Source organism: Mercenaria mercenaria, unplaced genomic scaffold (genome assembly GCF_021730395.1).
Source record: "Mercenaria mercenaria strain notata unplaced genomic scaffold, MADL_Memer_1 contig_4148, whole genome shotgun sequence".
NCBI classification, from domain to species: domain Eukaryota; kingdom Metazoa; phylum Mollusca; class Bivalvia; order Venerida; family Veneridae; genus Mercenaria; species Mercenaria mercenaria.
The window spans coordinates 17,389-43,028 of NW_026462355.1; the positions used below are offsets into that span (position 1 = coordinate 17,389).

At 35.4% G+C, this 25,640-nt stretch overlaps 1 protein-coding gene across 1 annotated transcript in view; it reads right to left on the reverse strand.

Annotated features, from left to right (window-relative positions):
* LOC128553653 (cytosolic phospholipase A2-like) overlaps positions 1-25,640 on the reverse strand; it is a 50,480-nt gene that overhangs the window by 12,333 nt on the left and 12,507 nt on the right. The window contains exons 4-6 of the mRNA XM_053534830.1: positions 11,936-12,048; positions 10,775-10,812; positions 8,807-8,939 (exon numbers count right to left, since the gene is read on the reverse strand). Coding sequence (XP_053390805.1) covers positions 8,807-8,939; positions 10,775-10,812; positions 11,936-12,048 — 284 coding nt within the window. The remainder of the gene's footprint in view (positions 1-8,806; positions 8,940-10,774; positions 10,813-11,935; positions 12,049-25,640) is intronic.

Consider the following 25,640-nt stretch of genomic DNA (forward strand, 5'->3'; position numbering starts at 1 on the left):
GGAACTTGTGCTTTAATTATTTGCTTTATGATTATGCCCAAAGTGAAAGGGTTTTTTCAAGTCACATCATAAATTCAAAGTTAACATAACTGGATGTTGTTACCAAACATACAGAAATCAAAAGTCCGAAAATTTTAGCAAATGGCCTTATACAGTTTAACTAGAAAACCAAATATTTAGATTCTTAAATCAAATGAAAGCAGGTGATTTGTCAAGACTTTAGCTTCACACCTTACAATCGCTGTATGAAGGCTCAAGACCACCAGTCGGAGCGCTGAGATAATTATAGGACTTACTTGAGATGCTAGTGGCACAACTTATGTCAAGGAATATCTCATTGATATATTTTTTTAAATCTCTGCGTGAGTTGAATTGTATTTAAATTGTATAAGGATTTATCAATACGAAATATGACATTATCTGAAATATAACTGAAACTTTTTAAGTTTGTTTGGTGGACAAATAAAAGAAAACCATGTAAAATAATCAGTTAGGTTAGACAGTACACCAGCTACACACCTGTCAAGTTGATATATTGTTGATGCATTTATGTAATTGTTTATTATATCAAACCCACACGTTTTATACGTCAACTTGTCAACTGATCTTAGAGAATTACTATATATTGATGTTTTAGATATCTCGAGTCAGAAGGGCTTAGGAGTCCGGCTGGACTGAGACCTAGGAAATGGGTCTCGTAGAAATTAAGATTAAGTTAGGCTTTAGATATGACATTTGTTAAGACTTAAGAAGTTACGAAATGAATCATGAAAGTATGTACGAAATATTTCACCGTATTTCACCGTGTAAATAAACATAAAAAATGTATAGACTCGTGTCGTGTTGTGTTTGTGTACGCTACACAACCTCTTTCAATTTTTGGAGCCGCAGACAGGATGTCGAATTTCAAGATGGGTTGTTGCGACAATACCAAGCGAAGTACTACTGCCAACGAAGACACGCTGCCAAGACGAAAGAAGAGAAACTGTAAGTTACCATCTTACCTATCTTCTTGTATAATTTTGCAAGCTAGTCTTTTCTTTTATTAAATTTTTGTTTCTATTTTTGAACAAAATTTCAAGGTAAATTTATTTTGATTGATTGTTAGACACGAAAAGAAATTCAAATTTATAAAATGATAAAACCTAACTCATAATATACAAAATTCTTAAAAAAAAAGTAAAATAATAGAAAAAAAAACAACGTAAAAAAAATAAGAAACAATGCATTGAGGAAAATACTCAAAAGACTGAATTAAGAAATGCAAATGTGAAATATTTGTTTTTCAAAAAATTTACATATTATGTTTATTTTACTTGTTCCATATGATATTTGTTTCCCTTATGGCCACATTTAAACAGTTTTGAGCATTCCTGCATTGACAAATTGTTTAAATGAAGGAAGATGGATTGTCCTATGAAACTTGTGTTGTATTCATAGATATGCGCAAAATGAGTTGTAAATAGTTTCTGTTGAGGTTATGGGTTATATTTCATCACGAATATATGTGAAAATACAAGGAACGGTTGAAAACTAGTTAGATATGCGAAATTCATGTTTAAGATGACTCATGCGTGAAAATGCATGGCTGGGTTATGTTTATATGGTTATTTTTCAAAAATATGGTTACTTAAGGTCTCAGTAAATTAAAAGGTTGGTCTGGCCTGTTGTGCTGGAAATATTTTAAAGCCTGTTATGGCACAAGCATATGTTTATTATGCAAAAATGACTTGATATTGTCGCTGGAACATGTGGATTCCAGTAAGGTTGAATTTATATATATATATTGTGAGATACTAAGAGTTACTTGATATTGTGTTTGTGAGACTGGAAGTTGTGATCCCAGTTGTTTGTAAGATGTATACTATTATACAGACACAGATACTGTCTTCCGAAATGTTAAATCGGAGTCTTACTATCATGGCGTGAAATCGATGCATATGTTGCATATTTATATATATATATTGTGAGATACTAAGAGTTACTTGATATTGTGTTTGTGAGACTGGAAGTTGTGATCCCAGTTGTTTGTAAGATGTATACTATTATACAGACACAGATACTGTCTTCCGAAATGTTAAATCGGAGTCTTACTATCATGGCGTGAAATCGATGCATATGTTGCATTATGAGGTACGGGTGTGTACCAGATATTTTAAGCGCAACAGCTTTTGTTTTATGAGACCTGATGTAGTATTTTTTTGTCAAAGAGTTGCAAAAACAATTGATCGTGCTGTTACTTTTGGGTTACCCTTTCAAGGTTTTGCAGAGTATTGTGTCGGAAAATTTATTTTTCTCGCGGATGACATAATATTTCTGTTGAATCATCTAGAAAGGTTACATTGTGTAAATATAATCATGGAAGAAATCATTATTAGTTATTCTGTTTATATATTGGTGTTGGTTTTGTATGTATGTCTGTTTGTATTTGGAAATGACTAAATGCTTAATTTTGTCGAGATTTTTGTAGCTTTCATATGCATTCTTAAATATATAATTACATTTTTTTGTTAAAAACATATTTTGCTTTTTGTTAGGAACATATTTTGGGTGATATCTTTATTTTTTCGAATAATGTAAAACGTAGGACATAGCTTGCTAAAACGTACACAGAAGTAAGGTTCTCGGTAACATAACGGTTTATTCGAAGTACAGATACCACTTATGAAACGAAAGTATGAACTGTCTGAAATAAAATACGAACTGTCTGAAATAAACATGATAAAATACCGACAAACTGTCAAATTCACCTGGGAAAAAGTGTATTTCATGACTGACATATTGCGGACTGTCATTATATAATAGCCAAAGGGAGACTCATTACACGTAACGGTTACATATTGGGAAGTACCTGTCAAAACGAAATGAAGACATTTGCATTTGTGTATTATGGCAATTTGTAAACATGCAGTTTTGATTTTATCTGTCATGTATGACAAATGGGAAACAATATAATTATCTGCTTTACGACATTATTACATGAAGTGTATTTTCGGTGGTCATCTGAAATATTGGACATTACGTTAATGAAACAATAATATTATAACTTGGAGAACTCTAGAAAATTTCAGAAGTTAGCAAATGAAATTAGATGGATGAACATCATAAACTTGGAGAGTGCGGTACAACGTTATGGCCTATGACGGGAGATTCTTAGCTACAGAGACTGATGGTGATGCGTTACACTGTAGAAGAATGCTGAAACCAAAAGACAAATGTGTAGAATATGGCGAAACCAAGCGACAATGGCGAAGTGAATTGACAAGATGTGGAGCCCATGGAGATTGGCGAAAAATATGGTCAAGCTGAAGAATTGCAAATCACTAAAAAAGAAGCAACTAATTATCTTTTCTTTCTTTCTACTTATCAATACATGATACATATATTTCGGTCATTACATATCGATTTTACTATTTATTTAAGATTTGTAGTCAAATATCAAAATATTCAAAAGTAAGATTAATATGCTGAATAAAATCTTTGTATAAATATGTGGAATTTAAATATCATGATAAATTAATATAAATTAATTAGCAATGTTATTAAACGAAATTGTTATCTTTTTCCTAACTCTTATATAGCATATATTCTAAAAGATGCTCACCTGTGTTTTGCTTTATTTTACAGTTGTTGGTTTTGTGAAATATGGATGTAACACGGGTTAAAGAAAAAGTCTTGGAGGAAGAAAGGAGAAGTGCCACTACAAAGGCCGAAATAGAATTGAAAAAAAGACTTTCTATGAATTGTGAAAATTGTTTAGTTTAAAATTCTATTCTCCTTTGTTCTTGTTTATCATTAATTGTATTAAATGACTTAAGATTTTTTCTTTAACACTGTTCTTTAATATCATTCCTTCAGATAGTATTCTAATGTTCTTGATCATATTAAATATCATTCTACATGTCATATTGTAAGGCGAGAGATAGTACTTCAAGTCTAAAATTTCTTTCGGTGGGTAATGAGTGTAAAATAATCAGTTAGGTTAGACAGTACACCAGCTACACACCTGTCAAGTTGATATATTGTTGATGCATTTATGTAATTGTTTATTATATCAAACCCACACGTTTTATACGTCAACTTGTCAACTGATCTTAGAGAATTACTATATATTGATGTTTTAGATATCTCGAGTCAGAAGGGCTTAGGAGTCCGGCTGGACTGAGACCTAGGAAATGGGTCTCGTAGAAATTAAGATTAAGTTAGGCTTTAGATATGACATTTGTTAAGACTTAAGAAGTTACGAAATGAATCATGAAAGTATGTACGAAATATTTCACCGTGTAAATAAACATCAAAAATGTATAGACTCGTGTCGTGTTGTGTTTGTGTACGCTACAACCATTTCAACAATTAAGATACTGTAATAAGTTTCTAAAATAGTGTACGGTAAAAAGCTGTAGTACAGCCGGCTTATAAGATATTAATTGATTATATTATCTGGGCATGGAAAAATAGTTCCTGATTTTTTTTCTACGCTTTAGTACCACAACAGAGGCACTGAAGAGGCATTTGCGCAGTTACAAACAATGTTCTCCAGATTTATCAAGTTGCATATGGTGGTTACAGTTTAAATACCTACTAGTAAAGCAGATACTACTTTAGGCACCTAACAATTATTTTGCAGCCACAACAGTTTCAACAAATCATCCCTTGGAGGAGCCGTATTTAACTGTAAGGGAACTCGATGAAAAAATATTTTTCAAATAGTGGGTGATTCAAGGGGCTTCACAGTGGTAAGCTAATGCTAGCACTCCTTATGAAGGGCGTAATGCAGCAGTGTTAGGGATATTCTCGAGACATTACTGTCCGGCATGGCTAGTCATTACCAACTCTCGAACTAAAGCAGTTACCATGGACTCACAGTATGTCGGTGTTAGACCACTACCTAATGAGGGCGAGGAAGGATAATCAACGGAAGGCATCTGAAGAGGTACGGTAGATGATACTGCTTTTTGAAGCAGTGACGTTATATATCAGTACAAAAGTGCCATTTGAGTCGTTGATGTATGGACTAAGATTGCGATGATAAGTCACAGACCTGCACATGCCTTGGGGAATATACATACCAGGAACACGGAAAATTCAGCACCAAGGTATTACCAGATGAATCTCAAGCGGTCGTGAACAAAAATTATTATTATTATTATTCTATACCAGATTTATATAGCGCCCTTTTAATGATTAACACGTTCAAAGGCGGTCTACATATAGCAAACGCAGCCATACAGGGTGCGAAATTCATCCTTTACTAGTACAGACACAGAGCGATCTGACCAGAGGGACAGAGTGAGATAAAGCCCCAAGAACAGATGGAGAGAAATCATTTAGATACAGGCCTGCCCGACTAACTTAGCCTAGCTCATTCTTTAACGTGCCCTGTGTATAGCACCGATACACGCGAAGCCTTCATTCCTGGGAAGAATCAGTACAGGCCTCTTAGTTAGGTGGGAGACACTCAAGAGGATCTAAGAAATTGCCAGTGTCTTGACCGGGAATGACTTGCTTGAATATGAACGTGTTAAGTAATAATACATTGACATAAATACTATGAATTTCATTGAGTTCCTGAATTAAACAATTCAAGTAAAATCAAAATTAACAATGAATTTCATACTAGATCTCGTTTAGTTTAAAGTGACAGGAAAAAGACATGTGCTATTTAAATGCCTGCTGCAGTGGAAGACATTAATTATCAATGATTTATATAAAGCAGCAAATAATTGGAAAGCATGATATTTTTTGAAAGTGAAAGATGTAATTTATTCATTGGCATGTTATGGTGGTAAAAGTGTATCTTTACTTAAGTTGAACATGAAAAAGACTTTTACGGTGGTTGTTTTTAAGGCAAATACAAACATAAACAATATTGAGATTATGAACTCAACAGATGTTAACTTATTATTGTAATGTTGTTTGCAAAATATGTCTGTGTGTTAATTTCATGTCAGGTGGAACTTTGACATAATAAGAGGGGGATAATGTAGTACTTCAGAGTACAGTGACCTAATTTACTGAATGGGGCTGTAAGCTTAACTGTAATTTTATTACATGAATAAAGTTGCAGGCTATTTTAAGTAATTATATATCTAGTTTGATCTTGAAACTTTTGATTTGGACCAGCCTCACCAACTTTCTAAATTTATGTAAGCAGTATTTTTTGTTAAATCACTAGAAACAGCTAACTACCTGGTTTTGCAGACATGTCGTTGTTGTTGTACTTGCAATGCATTATTAGTAGTTGTTTAGCAACTACTGCCTAGACTTTGTTAACATTGGTGTATATAGAATTGTTATTTAACTTTGAAGCAAATATGCGCCCAAGGAACTTCCTTAAAAGGGAATTTGAGGTTGAAATCATTTAGATTATTCATTTTTCTTTCTTTTCATACTAATATTTATTATGATTTTTTATCTTTTAATAGAAATATTCGCTTTTGTTTCCTAACAGTGTACAGTTCACAGCTCCCATAACTCAACAGTATTTTGTATGAAGCTGGGTTCACATTTATTTGTGTGGAGTTCACATATCCTCACATTTTTGAGCGTGCGCTTCCACACTTACTTTTGTGAAGTCTGGTAGGTATTTATAAATATTCCACTTTGCCTGTTTTCGGGGTTCACAATCTTAAATCACTGACCTAGATCGGCTGTTATACTTAATAATTCTAAACGAGTATTTAAAGAAGCTTAACAAATTTTATACAAACAATTGTCCGACTTGCTGTGTGTTAAAGCTGCTGTATCTAACTTTTGATAAGCATTTTAAATTCTTATCTGAATAGAACTGCTATTTTTCAATAAATACAACAATAAATTTAACTGCCCTTTGGAGCATCAGAGACTTACTAACAGTTATCAAAATTATTTAACAATTATAATAAAAGAATATTATTTCTGATAAGTGAAAATAACATATCAATACACTATTCCTGAGAACAGTGAAATGTTTACAGATGTTTTTGTGTGAAGTTTTGAATGATGTGTGTTGCTGAACATGAACTGTTTCTGCAAAATTCTTATTTTGATCACTATAGTTTAACTGATAAAGGAGTTGATACTTTCTGTGGTTGAATACAAGAAAAACCTGCAAACCTTAGTTACCTCCTGTTTGTTAAGCATATTATAGAAATACAGAAGTTTCCCCAAGGGCTTACTTCAGTCAAAGTGTAATACTTCAAAAGCTGCCGCTAGCCAATTGCCTTCTACAGAATTGACTTAAACATAGAAATATATTTATAACCAATTGAAGTTTCCCTAAAAACTACATCGGCCATAGCGTTACAATATACAAGCAAGTAAAAACTATCAAACACAAATGATAAGTAGGTCCGTGGTTCGAATCCAACTGGATTTGTTTACAAATGAGTTTTTTCTTGCACACATAATGCTCATGAAAAGAGTACCTTTTTACCTTTTACATTTTGCCTGAAAATGTCCATCTGTCAGGTAGGGGAACATTTGTCGTCGATTATACCCCAGTGTAGTTGTAGTTGTGGGTAAAAGAAAAGAAATAATAAAATCTATCCATGTATTTTGCACAGGAGAGAATTATGGATCTTGGCTGTTTACAAAACAAAAACAAAGTATGAAAAAAGAAAGGATTACATTTATTGATAAACAAGAAAAAGAAAAATGATTAGTGTCAAAAAGGAGTAAAATAATATTTTTTTACCATAAACTCAAAACCATTTTGCCTGCAGTGCATAATAGATACAATTTAAGTTTCATACAGTTGAAAAACAAAGGTAATGCATAGTACTACCAGATTAAAAACTCTGTAACCAGTAACTCTGGAGTCGATGACGAACCTAAGTAATATTTTTAGCTCGACTATACAAAGAATAGGTAGCGCTATTGGACTCTACCGTGCGTCGGCGTCGGAGCCCCGATTTGGTTATGTTTTTGTATGTAAGCTGGTGTCTCAGTAACCCCTTGAGGAATGGACTGAAACTTCACAAAATTCTTATCAACTGAGATGAACTGACTTACATTAATGAGTTTCTCTAATAAAATCTATTTTGCCTTTTTACAAACCTATGTCCACTTTTGACTTTTATATTCAATCAACTGGCATGCGTTGATGTCCTCCGAAAGGTCTTGTTTCTAAACATATCATGATATATTCTGTATGCTTTTTTCGGTGTAATCCTAATTTGGTCAAGATATAGTTTATTATATTGCAATATTAGGTCAAAATAATATAGAAAACAATTGTATCATATTGGATTAAAACATGCAAACCTTTCAACATACGCAAAACTGAAATTATTACTTTTATAAAGTTTTGATTGTAATAATGAAAAAGAAAGAGATAATGTTATAGAATTTTCAATTTAAAAGTAATAGATTAATGTCCTCCAGGTCTGTACGGTATGCCATTATGATCCGCGGACAAGTTCGATGTGACGTAACGGGAATGTAGGATATCATATAAAATTTCTCGGATGTATCTTCTCTTGCAAATACCTATTACAAGTCTATCGTGTAAAAAGCATCATACCTCATGATAATGTGAAGATCAACCTTTTTGAGGGTATCTTTTATTGCCTGAGACACATGCTATATCTCTTAATGAATATCCCATTGATACTGTGACGAGTTTCTTCTTCGAGGATATCCTTCATTGCTTAATACAAATTCTATATCCCTATATCAATACCTCATTTATACTGCAAGGCGTTATTCTAACAGGTTATCTATTATTGCTGTATACCCATACTAAATCCCTATACAAATATTCCATTGATGCTCCGTGAAGCATCTTCTTCTATCACTATCTGATACACACGATTTATCCGCTTACCTCTTTGATAGTGCGAGGAGCCTCATCTCCAAGAATATCCTGCATGGCCTGAAAAACACACTTTCGTCTTTCTTCGATAAAACGTTTTTCATCATCACAAAGAGCATCACTGTATCTCTGCTTTAAATTGTTGCTGAAAAGTTAATTAAGTGTATTTTACTATGAGATACTATGAGATATCAAAACTATATACATATATTTTACCGAAACTCAGGGCGAAAGCCAGGTTATAATTTGCATATATAAAATAGCAGCGTCAATGATGGAAATAGTTTTTGCTTCTACTGACGTCTTGAAAATCGTTGACTGAGATTCATAACAAGTGTCATTCTAGGAAAGCTCTTACTACAAAAAAAAAAACCTTGGTAGAAATGTAAAAATAAAACGCTTTGAAGTTCTAATCAACTGGTTTAGAGTAGAAAACACCATCTGGATGTCAGGTTTTTATAATGTCAAAGGAAATAATTCTACAATAAAACTTTAAAAGTGGACTTTACATATTGAATGAAGATGGTCTTAAAAGATGTTTGTAAAACATAATGGAAAGAGAACTAGTCAAACCACCTAATCGTTTTTGAGAAGAGGCTGTTTACAGATGATTCTACTTTTAGCTCTTGCGGATCTGATGTACTGGGCTGTGGGGCATAATTATATTATATTGAAGAAAACCAAACGCCGAGCAGGATGCTAAATTGAAAGGGACGGACTACGTAAAGGGACGAACGACGTAAGGAATTTATTTAATAAAATCTACGAAAGACACACTCGTACAGAGCTGACTCGGTATCCGTAATACACACATACTATATAATATATTATCTGACGATTAAACTTTGTTGTAGTTAGATAGTAACACACTGGTCGCTTTATCTGTTCTATGCAAGAAAATATGTCACAAATTGCACATTAAAGATACAAATTACAAGCTTTAAAGAGAATTCCTATAGTTTTTTTCCTTTCATAGATTTTTTTTTCAAATTCACATATATGATAGGAAAATTTGTGCTGAAAACAAAGAACAAATAAAAACAAAAGGTCACCAGGCTTGTTTTTGTGAAAAATTGTTATGAACACACCCACTGTTGCTGAAACTGCCAGCGATTTTTCAACATTTTCATAATTTTCTGCTTTTTTATAAATACCAACCAAAATATACATCCAGGCAGCACAATACAGTTTTTTCTTTTTACAGATTTTATTATATACTTATTTGATATCATAGTCATATTTGTAATACTCTATCCTGACAATAATGGGCACAAATGAAAAAAAATATTGTTTCATATTTACTTTTGTGAACTTTTTTCAATGAAAAATACCCATAGTGAAGAATATTTTTTTTTAAATTTTGAAAAAACTCTTTCATAGAATTTTTTCTTTTTCTTCTTGTGTATAGATAAATGTATTGTGAGCACAAAAATGGCTAAAAATGTATGGGTCACCAGGCTAAATTTTATGTTAAAACCGCTAGAAATCAACACCTGTTCGGACGGAAATGGCACGAACCTGGCCAAATTGATTACATGTATGTCTGCTAAAAGTTAAAAAAGTTTTGAAAATTCTTAATTCTTTCTATAATTGAATACTAAATACTCTGAAAGATGATATTGTCTTATCAGTACTAAGTCAATTATCTTACATTATATGAACAACACTGTCTTTGTACTAAAATGGCATGTAAAAACACGTACAACCACACAAATAGCAAGATACCTGTCAGGCATGATACTTGTCAATACAACATAAACAAGTATCAACATTTCATTACTGATATAACTTATCAAAAATGTTATTTCATTCAAAATTCCTCATATTTAAGATTGTCTGTAACATGTTTCAACAAATGTTGACTTCAGTTCAGTTTTCCATAGAAAGTGTCGGCTGCGCAGAAAGATGCGCATAAAAAGCTATAGGAATTCCCTTTAAAGGACTAAATCGTTCAGCGCAAATGATCTAAGAATTACTTACCTAGGCTTTGACGACATTTCTATGTCAACTGCGGACTCCTAGAATACAACAACAACATAGACAATGAAATCAATCTGCTCGGACTACCATAAGACCAATTAAAATGGAATGTTCATTGCATTACTATAGTGATGAATATTGCAGGTGTTTATTGTTTGACATTTACGACTGGTCTATTATTCAATCTGGGCAGTACCAATTATAATTCGAAGGCTGCAATTAATGAACATTTACTGACCGAATAGCGAACAGTACAGACCATGATCAACATGGGCTTGCAGTCTGATCTTGGTCTGCATTGGTCGCAAAGGCAGTGTCACTTTCCGCTAACAGGTTAAAGGTAAAACAACATTTTTATGATAATCGAAGGACTTTGATGTCTGTTTCAGCTTAATGCCTAAATGTATTTGTTTTGTAATATGGAGCAGGTTTAACTTTGGCCGTTTTCTTAATACATTAAAATTGTCCTTGCTTCCTTGCTTTTGGAAATGTCAATCATAAACATACACACTGCAAAACGTTTCTTTCTTTTTTTTATGAAATGACAAAAGGAAACAGTTTAAAAAAACATGCCGTATATATTCATTTTTAATCCAGTATCATTGAATAATCTGATTTATTTTTGTTATAAAAAAGAGCTAGTTGTAAAATACGCATGCCCCCATGATGGCGTTTCACAATTTCTGCCTCGAGATCAATATGACCTTAACCTACTTACTCCCAAAGCTACAACGGCATCATCATATGAAGTTTGAAGGCAGTGATCTATAGGGTTATTAAGTTACTGAGAGAAAACCATTTCCATTCTTATGATAACTGTGATCGTTTCTACTGAATCATAAACAAATAATGTATCTACTGACCATAGGCTATTACTCTATAAAAATTGAGAACTGTAAGTTTAAGATTTTTTTTGCCAAATAATTCCTTATTCAATGAACGGAAACTGTGTGTGGCCTCGATATTTGATTTACTGACATCTCAAAACTATACGGGTCATCAATTGACAATATGCAGTCATCGTATGGAGTTTGATTATTAAGAGATCAAGCATTCTCTAGATATTGGTCTACCAAACTGACCGACAGACAACGAGCAAAACAATATACCTACTTTTCTTAAGTGGGGGTTAGTTAGTATTTTCTCTTTGGTAGTATGTACCTTACTGAACTGTATTTTTTCATGAAACCTTTCCTTAGACTCCTTGGATATCTTTATCTTCTTCTTTGAGATAGTTTCGCCTGATAAGAAGTTAGGAACTCTTAACGATATTTCTGTAAAAAATATATTTCAAAAGTGTTGTATTGTGGTTAAAATAAGTAAACTGCATACTTATGCAAAATTCCCAACATATTCTTTCTTATTGTAGTGTTACAACGTTAGAAGTTCCCGGTAAATGACAACAAATATGTTCAATCTTTTCAAATAACATTTATTTTTCCCATCAGAATGGAACCATACAGTGTTTGTAGCTTGATTGCAAACAATAAATAAAAGCAGTGGAGACTCCTACGTGACATCGATGTAGAGCTAAACAAAAAATGTACACTACTATTTATATGGAATTTATTATAATGTTTTGTATCCATTTATGCCTTCTGCATGTCAGTTGTTTTATAGATTTGATTAACAATAGATTTTTCAATTAAATTTGAGCTTTTAGTGACGCAAATGTTGATAGGTGCAGTAAAAGAGGATACTTCTTTTTAAAACGTATATAATCAGACTATTGTGTAATTCTGTGATCAAGGCAAACAGCTTGAAAACTGTCTCATGGGCAAAATGCCGCAGTTAACATTTTTGTTATATCCAGACGTTTTGTCATTCCCTTGCTTAAACCATTGATTTAGCGATACAAACTACAAAAAGAATGGTTTTAGCAAGAGAAGGACGACGTTGATTTCACTTTGTGAAAACCGGGAAAAAACCGGAACAAGGAATATCGATACCTACGCCCAATGAACGAAATTTTGCAGTCACTCTTTAAGGTTATTTACATTGTACCAGATTTTAATATACTTAATATTCAGATATTGAAATGAAGTGGTTACAATTTGCGTTATCATATAATAATCTGTTATTAGATTGGTATAAGTTACTTACTTTTCTGATATCTTTTCTTAATTTTAAAATTTAAAATTGATATATCCGCTTTCTATTTTCTTTGATATTTTCACAGTGAGTTTGTAGAATGGAATATCTAAACAATGACATGCACATTGAACAAAACTTCTAACGCCATCCCCCATCCCCTCCTCGACATTTTTGCATTATCTTTCCTAGTTAATATCAAAGCACTGAGAGTACTAATGAGGGCAATTCAGCCGTATTTATAACATGGCAGAATTCACTTGCAATGACCGTTAAGATAGCTTACAAAAACAGAGCATCAACAAAATTTCTCAAAGACTCCCTTTTGTCAACTGACTTATTGACGGTTCTGCTCGGGTTTTCTTACATTTTCTGATTTCGTTAACCAGGAATCCCTCTCTCATTAAGAATTTCTACTTTACATTCAGTACATCTTAACCATTTTGTAGATATAAATGAATGCAAGTCAAACTGTATCATCTGAATATAGCCTTAAACACATTGACAAGCTTCAAAAGAATGTGCACAATTCAGAGTAGGAACAACACTTAGAACACAATTTCAACCAGGGTCTATTACAGATATGACTTGTAGAATTGGACACTATTATATCTAACACCTACTGAAACATCATAAACTGTTATCATAATGAAATCGTTTTTAACAGCACATACTTTAAACAAGAGCTGTCGCATGAGACAGCGCGCTCGACTATTTCGATGCTGGATAGTGAAACGTGGCACATCTGAGATAGCTGGAGCTATCACTGGAATGTTTCATGACTCCAATGTGGACGAAGATATTGGACAATAGCTTGAGTATTTAGAGAGATAAAATGTATCAAAGCATTAAATACGTATAACTGTAAGTAAAAATGAGGCATGAAATATTGATGAAAGAGTGATGCACTTTGTGTCATATGATCTGAATGATGATGCGGAACAGCTACTTCAAGTCTAAATTAAATCCATTTCGTAATAACTGAGATAGAGAGATATTCTAAGTAAAAGGGGAGATAATTCATGAAATACTGGTGCTAGAGTTATGTTCCTTATGTCATACGATGTGAGTGATGATGCTAAATATCTATTTTAAGTTTGAATCAAATCCTCTCTGTTATAACTAAGATATAGTGAAATGGATCAATAATATCCTTAAATTCTAAATAAAAGTTTGAGGGGGCATAATTCATGAAAAATTGTTGCCAGAGTTATGATAACTTGTGTCATATGATTGGGTGATAAGGTGGAACAAATACTCAGTTAAATTGCACAAAAACTTTATCATGAAACGCCAAGTAAAAAGAGTGCATAATTCATGAAACATTGTCATATGAAGTTGGAGATGATGTGGAACAACTGTTTTAAATTTGAACCAAATCCACTTAGTAATAATTGAGAAAGTGCATCAAATCTTAACTAGCCTGAAATTCTAAGTAAAAGGGGAATAATTCATGCAATACTGGACTGAATGTAATGGCCTTTGTGCCATATGATGTGGGTGATGATGAGGAACAACTATTATTTGAATCAAATCCTCTCTGTAATAAAAGAGATAGAGTGAAAATGCACCAAAATTATCCTTACATTCTAGCCAAAATAGGGCATAATTCATGAAAAATTGCTACTAGAGTTATTGAACATTGTCATATAATGTTGGAGATGATGTGGAACAACTGTTTTAAGTTTAAACTAAATCAATTTAGTTATAATTGAGATAGAGCGAAAGTGCAACAAAAATTAACCTGAAATTCTAAGTAAAAGGGGGATATTTCATGTAATATTTGTGTGAATGTTATGGCCCTTGTGTCATATGATGCGGGTGATGATATTTTAATTTTGAAACAATCCATCATTTAATTACAGAGATTAAGAGAAGTGCATTAAAACTTTAACCAAAGTGACCGCGCGGAAGGAAGTTTAAGTTTCATAATTCTAGGTCAGATATATCACAAGTTATGAAGCAGAAATTGCCATATTTATAGTACCCTATATAGTTAACACTAGAAACTTTTAAGGGCCATAACTCTGGTGACAATCTGACTGAAACTTGATTGGCCGCATACCCTCATAGAGGTGAACATGTATATTAAGTTTTATTTAAATATTCCCAAGCACTTCCTAGATATGGTTCCGGACGGAAGGACAACGCTAAAACTATATCCCTCCGACTTCGTCAGGGGATAATAAAAATAATTATTGCAATGTAAGCCCCAGGTAAGTCAGCGTAACTCAACAGTTCGGCTAGCCAAATTTCAATTTTGTAATTTTTCGCTATTTTGTACAAATACAAAATTAATTGTTTTTGGAACTAAACTAATACATAGAACAGTCTTTTCGAGGGATATACTGTGCAAACAGCATTAGCATACCATTAACATAACATAATATACAACAAAAAACATGAACGATTGTCAATACTAGTAATGATATACCACATTACATAAATAATAAAGTATCTAAAACATATTTATGGATATAAAGCAACATAATTTTTCTACCCTTACTTTGTCACTATGTGACAAATGCAAGTCTATTTTTAGAGATTTTCTTAGAGAACTGATGGACATTGGATATAGAATGGCTGCATTCATATTTCTAAAAATGAAAAAAAATGTAATATATTATCATGGTCTTCTCAGTAAACATCTGGATGTGATGGTAACGCTAAACTCTAAAATAATGTTTGTGAACAAGAAGGTTGAAAAAAAGAACCGTTTTTACTCCAGATTATTTGTCTGAACTAAATATCTGTAAAAAGATAAACATCAACTAAATAAAATTTGTAATCAAGAGCACAGCCTTCCGGGTGAAGACTCTCATATGTTGTTTTTTTCTGTATCTATATAATTTAACTGTTGTCTAAAATTAATTCAACCGTAAGCTTTTCAAATTTATTTGTATCAGAAATTTGGCTCTTTAGATTTTCATTACAAGAAGTCAACTCCTAAGTATGTCAGCATAACATAATTTTGTGTTAACATTAAACTGTGAAAATTTAACTTTCATATTTGCCGAGAAAAGGACCCATTGATTATTGGTTCTGTCTAAAGACCACCCTGCAGCTTGCATGGAAGACGTCTGCACACAAATACGCCACCTTCATCTTGCCTATCCAACCTCTACTGTCTGGCTTGGCGGTGATATCAACCTACCTGATGTTGACCATTTCTGGTAACATGTACCCCCGGACCATAAGCCAGCCCTTCCTGGACACAGTGCTTGACACTAGTTCGGAGCCAGCAGTAAATTTTCCTACTAGAGAGAAGAACGTCTTCGACCATTTCATTACCAGCCGCCCATCACTGGTTGATCGTTGCAAACCTCTACCTGGAGTCAGCGACCACGGCGTTGTCCTTATACAGGTCCAGACCACAGCAGCGCGACTGAAGCCACCGCGCCGGAAGATCCTGCTGTGGAAAAAGCAGATACCGACAACATTTGCTCAGCGGACTTCACTCTCAACTTCACCCCCGTTAAACCCATGAAACTGACATAAACATCCTTTGGCAGACCTTCAGACCGGTTTAAGCTCCCCAGTGGTGTTTTTGCCACTGACCGTTCCAAGACGGTGCCCCACTGTGTTCCTTTGTTTGTTCGTTTTGTCCTCGGTTGATGGCTTTTGTGCGGGTGTGTGTGTGTGTGTGTGTGTGTGTGATGTGCACGACTGCGTGCCGTGGTTTTCGTTTTGGGGAGGCTGCGTTTTTGGTACGTGGCATTCTCTGTTTGATATTTGTCTTTGTTTTTATTTTCATAGACTTTTTGGAGAAGACAATCCAGAAACATGTTCCATCCAAGATGTCGTTCACTCGTTAAAACCAGCAATGGATATCCTGGAAAGCCAAGTGCCTCTCCAGAAGAAGAAAGAGGACATACCACCGGGTCAGGGCAACTGGCGCTGAAACCGACATCGCGATCTACAAGCAGACAAGAATGGACATGCATTTTGAGTGCAGGAAGGTCTACAACCGCTACATGAACGACATGGTCACCACTAATCGCAACCCCAAGAAGCTATACTCACTAGTGAAGGGAAAGAAGTGCAATAGCAGCGGCGTATGAATTCCCCGACGTCTGACGGGGTGTTACACAGTGACCCAGCTGCCAAGGCAACAATCTTTAACCGGCAGTTAAGTAGTGTCTTTACCTAGGAGGACCTGATCAACATGCCAACACCCGGTACAAGTCCCCACCCTGACATACATCACTTTCATGTTGGAGCCGAGGGAGTGCGGAAGCTTCTGGCCGGTCTCGACCCCCACAAGACTAAAGGTCCTGACAACATCCCGACAAAGTTTCTGAAGGACCACACAGGGGAGCTGGCCCCTTCATTAGCCCTCATCTTCCAAGCATCCGTACGACAGGGTGAAGTACCAACGGATTGGAGAATGCCAACGTCACGCCTGTCTTCAAAAAGGGAGACCACAGAGCCAACTACAGGCCCATTTACATCACCTCTGCCTGCAGCAAGCTCATTGAACACGTTTTACACAGCCAGATAATGGCCCACCTCGACAAGCATCGGATACTTTTCGATCAGCAACATGGGTTCCGGAGGAGGAGGTCCACGGAGAGAGAGCTCATCCTCACACTGCATGCCCTTATCAGCACCCTCGATGAGGGGGAGCAGATCGATGCCATCTTGCCTGACATTAGCACGACCTTCGATAAGATCCCCCACGAACGACTAGCCTGCAAACTACATTATTATGGTATCAACGTAATGCAATGGATCCTGAGCTTCCTGGCAAACAAATATCAACAAAATAGAAAAAAGTGGAAACTTCACAGGTCGCTCAACACGACAAAAACGAAAATGTTGCAGGCTCGGTTTGATTGAGCCTGTTCATGGACAGTAGTGGATATGCATGCTACCGTCCACGCCCTCTAGCCCCGGGTTGAGCAGAGTTCAACATTTACACATGCTAAAGGTACAAAAGGCAATTTAGAGACATCTGCAGATGTATTCAAACGGCGGTGAACATGGAACCTTCAATGATACACGTGTTGAGGCGTGTAATTCCATGAAGAGCGGCGTTTGGTCCCCAGATAAAGTAAAGGGTTTGCCCAAAACGAGAAAACAACGGGCAGAACTAAACAAACTGGAATTTAGAAAGGGGATCTGAGGTTATGGAGCCTGCGTATCACAGGTACTGTCAAAAGACAAAATTAAAAAGCAGGCACCATATCCAAGGGGTGATTAAACAATACCCAAGGCTATGAAAGCGGGAGTATTGGAACCACCCAGGCCGAAATGGTCTTTTTGAGAAACCAAACCGTACCAAAACACGACATAAAAGTCGTGCTGAACGATCTGAGAAGATCAAAATATAACAGCCCTGATTGAATGTACGGGGAGACTTTTTACGGCCGCCACACGGCACAAACAACGCTGCTGTGATAATCAAACTTCACAGGTCGCTTAACACGACAAAAAGTGTCACAGGCAACATTAGAACAAGTTCTAGTTGCGGGAAACTCATCCGACACATCTCCAGTGATCTCAGGTGTCCCCCAAGATTCAGTCATATGACCCCTCCTCTTCCTGCTCTATATAAATGACCTCCCAACCCAAGCTATTTCCACATCACGCATGTTCGCTATAGACAGTCTTTTGTATAGGAAGATTCGTACCTCAAATGATACAAAAGTCTTACAAGAAGACATAGACAGACTCCAATCATGGGAACGAGATTGGCTTATGTCCTTCAATCCCAGCAAATGCGAAGTCGTTCATATTACTAGGAAAAGGAACCCGATCAAGACCACCTACCGCATCTATGGCAGTGAGTTGCAGACAGTGAAGGGTGGTAAGTACCTCGAAGTCGACGAAAAGCTGTCCATGAATGCCCTCATCGCATCCACTGCAAAGAAGTCAAACAAAAGCCTCACATTCCTCAGGAGGAACCTGACAACCTGCCCACAAGACAGCAAGGCATAGTGTTATGAAACCCTTATTAGGCACATCCGTGAGTATGCTAGCGCCACCTTGGACCCGCATACGAAGTCAAATATCACACAACTGGAGACAGTTCAGCGCCGCGCCGCACAATTCGTCAAAGGGGAACTACCGCACAACAAGCAGCACCAGTCAGATGATTGCAGATATTGGCTGGCATCCCCTTTAACATCGCCGTTTCAATGCTAAACTCATGATGGTCTACCGTATCAGCCACGGCCTCATCGACATCCCTGCACAGAGGTACTCCCACTCAGCCTCCATCAACACAAGGGGTCACTCCGTCAAATTCCTTCTCCCCTTCTGCCACACTGACATCTGCCTCTATACCTCCTCCCCTCATCCACCAGACTGTGGAACTAGCCTCCCGAACAAGCCACCATGGTCGACAGCGTCGAGGCCTTCAAGAGATGTTTGGATGCCACGCCGTAGTCACGGGACCACGGTTTTTATCGTTTAACCTGCACATGTATATACCTGCGCGCCTCACACAGTCTTGTACATATCACACTGTACGACAATGCCCCAGAGTGGGATTTATGTACATCATCGGAAGAAGAAGATTTATCAGCATCACTCAAAATTCAAGTCTATAATTACCTGTAAGTAAATATTCAACTCCATGATATGATGGTAAACGTTCAACTCCAAGATATGATGGTGAAAACTATACTCAAAGATACGGTTATAATTCTACTCCAAGATAGCAAAATCATAAACAGGATATAAGTCTTGTATCAGACTTGTATCGTTCAGCACGACTTTTATGTCGTGTTATTGGTACTGTTTAGTTTTTCCACTTGACAATTTCGGCCTGGGTGGTTCCAATACTCCCGCTTTCATAGCCTTGGGTATCGTATAATCACCCCTTGGATATGGTGCCTGCTTTTTAATTTTGTCTTTTGACAGTTCCTGTGATACGCAGGCTCCATAACCTCAGATCCCCGTTCTAAATTCTAGTTTGTTTAGTTCTGCCCATTGTTTTCTCGTTTGGGGGAAACCCTTTACTTTATCTGGGGACCAAACGCCGCTCTTTATGGAATTACACGCCTCAACACGTGTATCAATGAAGGTTCTATGTTCACCGCCGTTTGAATACATCTGCAGATGTCTCTAAATTGCTTTTTTGTACTTTAAACATGTGTAAATGTTGAGTGGCTAGAGGGCGTGGGCGGTAGCATGCATTTCCACTACCGTCCATGAACAGGCTCATTCAATTCGAGCCTGCAACATTTTCGTTTTTGTCCTGTTGGGCGACCTGTGAAGTTTCCCTATTTTCTATTCTATTGTATAAAGATTAAGATATACAGAATGTTTAAGCACAACTCAAGTGGCACAATTTCACTATGTTAAAAAAGTTGAATATTAAAACAAAACTACAAAACTAAAGCTTTAAATCCATATAATATCTTGAATGCAGAGTATCAAATATTTACTTATCTGTAATTAATAAATAAAAGAACGACATCATTGTAATAAATGTGTGAAAGTGCATTCAGAAAATGAGAGTGGACACGCGGCTAATTTCGAAAGGAGTGTTATGTGGATACTACATGTTCTTCCAACTTCTAAACATGTCTTTAATTTGCATTAATTCAATTTTGCCGAATTATAAGTATCATATTCTTTCCTGGTTATTTTTCAGGATATGTGTAATCAAACAATAGCTCCCAGATTAAAGTTCAACAATAGTTAGGTTATGATTAAATAAGATGAAAGTAGTTTATTAACAGGACAACAATGTGCAACATGACCAGTGACAGTGTGTATCAATCTCCCATAACACGTTACAGCAGCATTGATATTCAGTAGCAAATGGTTCATTCAAATTATTTCCCCTAATATTCAACATCACGGACTTCCCAAGAAAGTTTCAGTGTTTAAAAACATGAATTCAATCACTCGTTCCCTGCAATGCCAGTATTATATTTCATGCAACAGCCATAGTAGTCACCAGAAACGATAATAGTTCAACTCCAAGACAGCACGAATATACACAGGATTTAAGTTATTTAATATTTACATTGTCGCCGCATGTGGCAGACGTGTTTACTTTGCTCTTGAATATTAAAATAATTACTCTATTATTTGTGTTAAGATTGTGCTGAAAATTGGATATAATGAATATGCATGTACTCTGTGTGTGCTTCTATTTTGTGGTAGCTCAGTGATTCAGTGGATTGTATCCAGTGAAATATTTGATAATTTTCTTCATGAATTTACATCAGACATAAACTGTCGTTCACCTGTAAAGTATACCTACACAAGAGATCAACTAATGGATATTGGATCTACGGTATCTAACAATAGCCGAGTAGGAAAACTAGACCCTGTGGCATATAGGATTAAAATAGAGAAAAGCGGAAACTTCACAGGTCGCTCAACACGACAAAAACGAAAATGTTGCAGGCTCGGTTTGATTGAGCCTGTTCATGGAAAACTTACACAATTTATCCTGTAAAAAGAAAACTCATAGAAGTATACGAGGTGATAAGAGTAGAGAAATTCCTAAACAAAATGGCGTCAACTATAAACATTTGATATACCCTAAGAAATGCAATCAGTATAAAGATAAACGCGAACATGTATCTTGCATTACTCTGAACTGTAGATCTGTTGTGAATGATTGTGTGTGCCAATACCCCATGGATGAGAGAATAGATATTGCTCTTTTGAACGAAACTTAGTACTCGGACGAGAAACGGCATCAGTTTGAAACTTCTGATTGAACCAGAATGTATATAAATTAAGCGTAAATATTAAAAAAGATCAAAAAGGCGGTGGTGTTGCGATCACTTGTAGAAACACAATCAATATGCGAAGGGTAACTCAAGGCATTGTTCGAATATGGTATTTGGAAACGCGTTTTCAAAAATTCAACCATACACGTAGTGGGTGTGTATACACCCCCGGCTTTATAGACTGGTAACCAGTTCATTGCTGATTTTGTTTTATTTCATCGAAAATATTTTACCACATTATTACAATTTACTTAAAATGGGAGATTTTAACTTGCATATAAACGATGACAACAGTTATATTACAAACTTCAAGGACTCCCTAGTAGCAATGGGCCTGGAACAACACGTTGATTTCAGTACTCATACAGGAGGACATAGCTTGGATCTAGTCATAACTGAGTCACTTAATGGTGTTCATGTAGAGAAGTGTGAGCCTGGATCATTTTTACCTGATCACTGTGTTGTTAAGGTTCTCTTAGATGTTAATGAGAGACTATTACTAGCAGGAACGTGTCATTTAGAAACTTTACAAATTTGAACGAATTAGAATGTTCAAGCAACCTAAGTGCAATAAACGTTGATTCACAGAACATAGACAAGTTTGTGAAAGAGTTTAAATCGGAAATACAGGATGTCCTGAATAAGCACGCTCCCCTAAATAGAAAACACTGTAATTCAAAGAGCATCCAAACCGCGGTTCAATAAAAATTGCAACATCATAACCAACACGCCAGAAAGTCAGAACGTACAGAGAGGCGTTAAGGTAAAACAGATCAGTTTGAGTCGTATAAACAAGTAAGAAATTAATATAATGTTGAAATCAAACGTCAAAAAAGGAACACACTCATTGAAAACATAGAGAACGCTGTAGGTTATTCCAAGAGTCTGTATGGATTGGTATCTGATTTAACTGGTACCAAATCTGAAAATCCACTGCCTCAAGGTGTGTCTAATAGTTCATTGGCCGAAACATTTGCTGACTTTTTCGTGGCAAAAATCTCAAAAATACGTCAATCCCTAAGTGAATTCCAAAACTTTGAACATTAAGTAAAGGATATACAAAATTTAAACAAATTTACTGAGTTGACTCAAGATAAAGTGAAAAATATCATCAATGAACTGAATACTACGTCTTCAGAGTTAGTTTTGCTATTTTCGGATGGTCAATGATCTTCTAAGTGGTATGGAGAAAAGGGAAGTCACGACCCTTCTTACGATTGACTTAAGTGCGGTTTTTGACACTGTCGACCACGACATTCTTCTAGATGTCCTTAAACCACAATATGGCGTCTGTGATACAGCTCTTAAATGGATAGACTCCTTTTTAAGGCCTCGTACTTGTAAGATTAATATCAGCAACGTATATTCATCAGACCGCCATCTTGAATGCAGTGTGTGTGCCCCTGGCTAGTTGCCTTAGTCCGTGGCTATACCTCTCCCATGCTGGAACTCTTTTTGATGTCTTTCCAAAATCTATATCAGTCTACAGTTTTTCTGTTTCCGTAGAACCACAAGCGATCGGAGACCTTGAAAGGTGTGCAGTTATAATCAATGACTTCATGAATAGAAACAAACTGAAAATAAACACCTTCAAAACTGAATTTATTATGTTTGGTAGCAGACCTCAATTGAACAAATGTTTTACAAATTCCATTAACATTGCTGGTGATGATGTCAAACGTGAGAGCACAATTAGATATCTCCGGTACATTTCTTGACGAGAAAATAAAGATAAAATAATAATATCATATAAATCACAAATGTCGTACAGCCATGTTGAATTACCTACGAATAAAGAACATCCGAAAATACTTAATAAAAGCAACCACTGAAATTTTAGTTTTGCCGCTAGTAATTTCACAACATCTGGCCAGGATTATTTCAATGTCATACTGTATAATGTAGCTAACTGTGATGTGCGTAAGATGCAACGTATTCAAAACATGTGCACAAAACTTGTACTTAACAGGAGGAAATTTGACAGTTCTAAACAAGCATTGTATCACTTACATTGGTTGCCGGTGAAAGCAAGAATTGAGTTCAAGATACTTTGGTTCATGTATAGCTGTCACACTGGCAGAGCACTTCTATATTTAGAAAGAAGAAAAGGTTTGAGATCGTCCGAAAATTCTGATTGTCGTTAAGTTTTACCGTACAACAAGTGCAAAACATTCAATGATAGAAGTGTCTGTACTACTGGTCCAAAACTTTGGAATGAGCTGCCGTTAGATTTACGCAAAAGTAAGTCACTTGAAACATTAAAAAAAATTTTTTTTTGATAACTGTTTATTATGCGAAAACAACAGTTGATAGCTTTTTAAATTTTTTAATTAAACGCACTTGTTGGTAAGGTTCTATGGGTAGGGAAGTGTGTAGTATTTCTTTCATAAATAGTATATGATGGCACCATTGACCGGACCGGGGGGTTCAAACCTCTATATGCAGCTCATCTGGGCGTACCATGTGATGCTTTAAGCACTGGTATTCGCAATACGGATAAAATGACCTCAATGAAAAGGGTGCGGTCGTGATTGTTTGTTAAGGCTGATATTATTATTATTTTCATTTCAGCTTCAGGAATTTTAATTTATCACATGTTTGACGTCACGGGAGTGTAATAAAGCCATTAAATAAGTTTGACCTTGACCCTTGAGATAGGATCATAGGGTTTGCGCAAGCCACTCCTTCTCATTGAGGTTAACATTCATACCAGATATAAACAAGATTGGTCCATGCATGTCAAAGTAATGGTCCGGACAAAATCGGACGAACGCATGCACTGACGGACGCACAAACGCACATACACCGATCTATCAAAAGTGTGACGACTAAGTCCAGCTCACCGTTAGCGGGCTCGACAAAAATGATAGTACACTAGTGCAGTAAAGCTTTGACGTCGAAAGCGTTTACGATATAGGAGACGTTGGTAAAACTGACTTGTTTATATAATAAAAGATAGTAGAATTTTTGATGGTACGACAGGAAAAGTTAACATGTGATCAAAAAGAATATAACAGTTGTGACTTTCCACACTGCATTTATTAATATTGATTAAATACTCGATAGAGTCTCGCATTTTATGATATTATTCAACAATTCAATATGAAAAGACACTTGTGTAATATCCTCTATTAATCTGCTGTTACGGATCTCTCTAAAGTTAATGGATGCGATCATCAGAAAACAGAAATGACACCAGACCAACTTTGCTGAATAAATAAATGCAAAATAAAAAATAGACAAACAAACAAACAAACAAACAAATAAATAAATAAATAAATAAGCACTTCTGTGAACAAAATCAAGAATCTGCTTATCTGCTTGAAAATGATATTCATCTTTGAAAAGATCTTTGCAAAACTTGCGACAGCGCTTCACTGATATTTGTGCCCGTTCTTACGTCAATGCAAAATGTCCAAGCTTCATTCCAATATGGCGGCTTCCAGCAAATTAATTACATAATTTTTCTCTCAAGTCTAGCATCTGTATTAGTACTTGTTTTATATTTCAAAATAACTAGCTTTTTATCTTTGGTTTACAAAAACAAACAAAATGCTGTTAAATGTAGTTATTTTACATAGTACTGTGAATTCATATATGTTAAATAGTATTATCGTATCTAAAAAAGCGTTTATGGAAATCCTTGTTTATGTTCTTATCATTTTCACTTAGTCTATCAGATCACTTTACAGAATCAGTCACCTTAAAATTTGCCGATTCAATAATATTTTCGTATATTAATCAATAGCAAAAGCGGACTTAAATATTTAATCCAGGCTGTTACTGGAAAAACTTGAATGGTGTTGGCTCCTTTTTCAAGTCTGTTATATGTCTCGTACTTACTGCTCGTACCGCCTTTCCTTGTCAACAGCAATGACAATGTCTGTCTTTCCAACATCTATATAATTACCTGTATACACTTAAAACACCTTCAATGATAAAATTGACAAGTAGTTAATTTAGCTACACTTTTCATTGCAAATCAGTAACATTAATTGAAACTTATAATTATGGAATTTTATATTAGAATGTACATTTAAATTAAAGTACTGCTCTTTTTTCATAAATAATATGTT